Below are 6,000 nucleotides of genomic sequence, written 5' to 3' on the forward strand. Positions count from 1 at the left end.
ACGCGCGTTGAAAAACATTCTTTCATCTAAGGTCTGGTGGTCGCTTTCTTAAAAATAATTTCATGCATCTCAGTCGCAGGCGTCATGCAAAAGAAAAAACATAAAATACAAACACAGGTATGGTGTGTGTGTGTGTGTATATATATATATATATATATATATATATATATATATATATATATATATATATATATATATATATATATATATAAATAAAAATAAAAATTACAATAAGTTTACCAAGGTAATCAAAATGGTAAACTTAAAATATATTATAAATATTAAAGAGTTAATATTTACAAGTAAAATAAACTCAGCCAGATGTAAAAGCTCAATAAAACCGAAAAGGAAATAGAGCTTATAATATGAACAAATGATTAATAAAACATGTTAAAAGACATCTTGAAAAAGAATTAAAAACATATTTAATTTTTAAAAGGAAGCACAAGATAAGTGGATAGTCCTTATTCCGCGGAGTTTCGAAGAAATACTCTCCTTCTCATCAGGGGCAGGAATTAGCAAAATGCAGGATCGGATTTTGCATATAAAAGTATTTAATGAAACTACAAGTAAGTCACAGATCTTACTTGATTAAAAGAAGGGTGAGGTAAAGGGAACAGGAGGCAAAAGAAAAATGATAAAAAGATTTCACATGAATGGATAGTCCGGTGAAGGGTAAAAATCCAAAAATGGTAAATCCAAAACGGTCGAATTTAAAATTTCAATCCAATGGGTAAATTCCAAATGGTCCAAAATAATCCAAAAGGCAGAATTCCTTGGAAAAAAGCGCAAATGGAATGAATTCCAAATCATTAAAAGAAAAGCACTGGAGATAAAATTTAAAACACGTCTGTCAAGGCTGGATGAATAAAAAAATTAAGGTTTAAAAAACAAAAACAAAAACAAAACCAAAAGCGGTGAAAGTTTAAATTTGAAAAGCAAGGTCAAACTGACCCAGACAAAAAGCGCGAAAGTTAGCGTTAATAATTAGGTCAGCTTAGATATGCACGTGATATATATATATATATATATATATATATATATATATATATATATATATATATATATATATATATATATATTATACCATAGATTATATATAATAGATAAGAATAGTAATCAAAATGATCCAAATTATACAAATTCAACAAACATAGTTTCTATGAGTATCGTTGGATTAGTGGGAAGCATTATTACTGTACGGTCAACATTTTTAATGGTGGAAAAAAATATCTTGTAATTTTTAATCAAAGGCCATTTAATATACTAATTCTATTTTAAACAGATCTAAAATAATTACTTTTTAAATCATATTAAAACAAGAACATAAATATGTGACAGTATACTTCTGCCTGACAACGTAAAGGTGGGTCAAAGTTTTATGTGGACCTTTCTTTTTCATATTGTGTGAAAATTATGCTATGGAAACTTTGATAAATCCAAAACTATTTATCTGACCAAGCTGTCATTTTGCATGGTACGACTGTTATCAAAACCGAAATTGAAATTCCATCAAAATTTCGGCTTTCATAAAACTGAATACCAAAGGCAACGATTTAGGTAATATAAGATGTGGGACCTCATTAGCTACAATATGGGTCAAGTAAGAAAGTTAATAGAATGGAAGTTATAGCGTGAAGTGTGATTTTTCATCTTTTCTATGACAGTGACAGTTGACCATAATATGCCCAAATTAAATCAGTTCTAAGGTAGACCAGGACGGATATTTTGACCAAGTTTGACCAGTGGTTGCACACACATTAAATCATTAAAATTAGACGTTAGGCTGCACACACAGAAACAAATGTAGTGACAAACAAACTTGACCAAAAACGTAACGCCTAGACAGAGTTAGATCTCCATTCGTCAGAATGGCGAGGATTATCTGATGATTCTGGTGAGATGATGGATGATATGTACGGAATTGTGAAGCAATGGTTGCGCAGTCCTTAACCGCTCTTCTTCTGAGTCAACACTGGTTGATTCCAGTTTCAAGAAAAATTGCAAAATGACTTGAAACAATGCCAACAGAAGCGACGAGCACATGCAGCATCTGGTATTCTCAAATGGTCACCCATTTTAGTACTGACAAGAATCAACAATGCTTAACTTTTGTGATCTGAGAGGAACTAGTATGTCAGCATGATTTTTATCAAAGCCTAAAAGCCATTTGAGGATTAGAGTTAATGAGTGTCAGGTGGTTAACATGACAACAATATAAAAATCGTTAGCGGTGAAAATTGGGTATAATTTGATTATTTAATGGGGACGGTTCAGCAAAACCTGTTTACATTGAACTTGAAAACGACCATGTTGTAGTCAGTTGTAAAACAGGTCATCGGAACAGTTCTACAGGTGGGCAGTATTAGGAAAAGAAGACACATATAGAGAGTTTAGGAAAATTGTTGGTAGTGATTGTAGCCAGACGAGTGTTTTTTCATGAAAGTTTGGCAGGAAGAACCATAAATTGAAACTTAGATGAGCACTTGTCATGAAAATAAGGATAGAGCAGAGATAGGCGTGCAACGTCTCTTCTGTGGGAAAGAGGCTGCAGGGAGGAGAAAAGAACACCAAAGCTGGTTTTGAATCGGTCAAGGCAGGATAGGTGTCCCGAGCAGATCCTTCTCAGATGTGGCAACGGTACTTCATTTTAGAACGTGTTTGGCTCTTATACAGGTAGAGGATTGTGTTGGGAGTGAGATACCTTCTGGAGCGCTAGAATGATGCAATCATTTTTTGCAGCAACCTTTGCAACAGATTTGATGTAAATCTGCCATTACAGGTTAGGAGTGAAGGTCCGTCTCAGAAGCTTGTTGAAGCAGAGTGTTTCTTTGAGATGAGAGCCATTCATATCAATTGGGACCAATGTTGTATGACTAGTTGGAGGTCATTAAAATAGAGCTGGTGTTAGGAAACTGACGAGTGAGGTTCTTCCTCTAAATTTTCGCCCAACACATGCCAGCATGTCAAACAGACGTTAAATCGAAGGTGGCAATGAGGACGATATTCTGTTATTTATAGAAGGGGCATGATTGGTTTTATAGATACCATCGTGGATTATGAAGTTGGTTATGCCGAGTTTAAACCTAGTCGGGTTTTTTGATATCATTTACATGCTAATGCAATTAGGAAAGGTGTTAAAGTATAACAACATATGTTGAGTTAATCGTATATAATGAATTCTTAAACATTTTTTGAACAATCTTAGCAATATCAAATAGATTAAGAGAATGGAAAACATGCTCAATTAAACCTCAAAAGTAATTCTATCCATGCCATTAAAATTTAAGTAATACTAGGGGTGGGGCGTTTCGCCTTGCCCGGTCATGAAATACACTTAGATATATTTTAATTCATGCATATTTTGTATTTATTTAAAGTCAGTTCTCTATTGAATATTACATTGTACCTAATATATAGGACTAATGTCAAAAGTTAAAAAAAAAAAAATTGACTTGGGTGCCATCAGCTAGAATCGAAACTAAAACATTTAGCGCTCCACCTGTGTTCCCCACCGTTTGAGTTATCAACAGATAGATAAAAAAGATGTAAAATTAAATCACTTCAAGATATAAATGTGCAAAAGTAATAAAAATATTTTGGTAAGTTGAAATGAACATTTAGCATTTTAAGTTGCCGACATATTTCTGTATGCATTATTGATCCATCCAAACAAAGATTTTACTCATTATGCACCACCCTTGGTGTATGATTAATATTTCTTGATAATTTCAGTGTTATGTGAACAGTAGTTTAAGAGTTTATCGGTTAAATATTTTCACATGGACACACACATACATGCATCTACAGTTATATATATATATATATATATATATATATATATATATATATATATATATATATATATATATATAGGTTAATAATAATAATAATTGCTTTTTCAGATTAAAAAGTATTTCCAAACAAGCCATCTATCTGGAATGTATCGAGAGTGTATTGTTGATGAATTAAGGTAAATATAGTTTCTTTCCTGAATGAGAGTGTTGGATTAGAAATCGATGTACGAGATGAGACGAGACAAGACAAATAATAAGCTACTCCTTTTCTTTCTTTGGCTTACTTTTTCATCTTCTTTCCTTTTAACTTCTTTTTGTTACCAGATTTTTACATAAAGATGCAATTCAGACGAATACTAAAAAGCGAATGGTTTTAATTGCTATCCTTTGTCTTTCTCTGCTCTATTGGCCTTTGCTTAATATTCGCGAACATTCTATTCCTTTATTGCTGTAATCCTCTATTCCTAAACACATATGAAATATCTCTTGTGTGAATGTATGCCTCTTAACTCGTTGTTTGTTTTCTTATTTTCGTTTAACATGTTTCTCGCCTTTCTCCCATTATAAACACCCCAAAGCAAAACCCCAAAATGTAACCCTCCAAACTGGTAATTACCTAACATGGCAACTCCCTTACAAATGCAACCTTTGCATAATTGGTGACCCGCCGACGTCTCTGACCGTGCCTCTCAACATTAAAAATGGAGATATTACAAGTAGTGACCCCCAACGACATCCATTCATACAATCTACTGTTTTATTTATATAGTTTAATAATAATAATTGCCTTTTCAGATTAAAAATTATTTCCAAACACGCCATTTATCTGAAATGTATCGAAAGTATATTGTTGATGAATTAAAGCAGGTATAGTTTCTTTCCTGAATTAGTGTTAGATTAGAAATTAATGTGCGAGCCAAGCTATTCCTTTCCTTCTTCGTTCGGCTTACTTTTTTATTGCTTATTCGGCTTACTCTTTTTCTTTCCTTTTCACTTTTGTAAGGGACTAGGACATATAAATCCTAATCCCGTTACAAAAGAATGGAATTGAAGGAAACAAAAACTCAATTGATGGATACGATAAACGTGTCGTTTATTTACTGTTGAAAGAATGAATGTTTTAGATATAACACGTATTCATGTCCGCGCGGGTGTAACCATCGTTCGTTGCGGGACTGGTGTTGTAGAAAAAAAAAGGAAATGTGTGTTCATCTCAAGTTTGGGTCACTATCGTTTGTTCGCGCGTGGGAAGAGAAGTGAGTAATGTAATAGAACGAGAAATGGCAGTCCATCGTGTAGACAAAGAAAAGGATAGAGGGTTGACGTCAGTTAGCAGTCAGCTACGCGAAGATGTTCTCAGGGACCAGTAGTAGATAGAGAGAGAAAGAGTGAGAATGTGTACATACGGTCTGTTAATTTTTTGTCCCACACAGTAGTAAATGGCGTGAGGTACGCGGTCGGTCCGTAGACCGACCAGCTCGAAAGCTGGGCCTAAAAAGGGCTGGAAACAGCCTCTCTTCCTTTTATAGGTGTTTCCGTTGTGTCTTTTGCGCATGTGTGGATTTCCATTAAAAAGAAGTGACGTTGTCTATGCGTGTGCGTACGTGTGCGTGTGTGTGAGTACATGTGTGTGAGTACATGTGTGTACGTTAGCGTGTGTGTATATACACGTGAATGTGAGTGTATGTACGCGAACGTGAATATATGTACGTGTGTGAACGTGGGCGTGTATGTTTGTGTGCGCGTATGTATATGACAAGTAATATAGCTTGAAATGTGAATGTGTGTTTTTGTGTGAGACTAGCAAAGGCTCGCGCACTTTCTTTCTCGTCAGATTTTTACATCGAGATGCGATTCAAACGAATACTAAAAAGCAAATAGCTTTAATTTCTACCCTTTGTCTTTCTCCACTCTAGTGGAACTTGCTTTCTTTGTCACTCTCAAAAACAAGATGTTTTTACACGTAAACATATCAACTCAGAAAAAAAGGAGTTCCCTAGAAGATCCAGCATCACGTATTTACGTAAATAATCATCTCATTAACATATTATAGACAATAAATATTTGTTTAATTAAGTAGTATTATCATATAAATAATCTCTTTGTAGACTAAAACCCTTTTAGAACAATTTGAACTCAAACATTAACAAAGGCCTAGCTTTACACTTAATTCCAAGATGGCTACTTAAGTAAATGTGCAATG

General features: G+C 33.9%; 1 protein-coding gene across 2 annotated transcripts in view; it reads left to right on the forward strand.

The window, feature by feature from the left end:
• LOC145246467 (uncharacterized) overlaps positions 1-6,000 on the forward strand; it is a 33,813-nt gene that overhangs the window by 23,715 nt on the left and 4,098 nt on the right. For both annotated transcript variants that reach the window (XM_080108085.1, XM_080108084.1), the window contains exon 4: positions 3,906-3,973. In XM_080108085.1, the coding sequence (XP_079964211.1) occupies positions 3,906-3,973 (68 nt within the window). The remainder of the gene's footprint in view (positions 1-3,905; positions 3,974-6,000) is intronic.

Source organism: Euprymna scolopes, chromosome 24, assembly GCF_053919585.1.
Source record: "Euprymna scolopes isolate OS-2025 chromosome 24, ASM5391958v1, whole genome shotgun sequence".
Classification (NCBI taxonomy): domain Eukaryota; kingdom Metazoa; phylum Mollusca; class Cephalopoda; order Sepiida; family Sepiolidae; genus Euprymna; species Euprymna scolopes.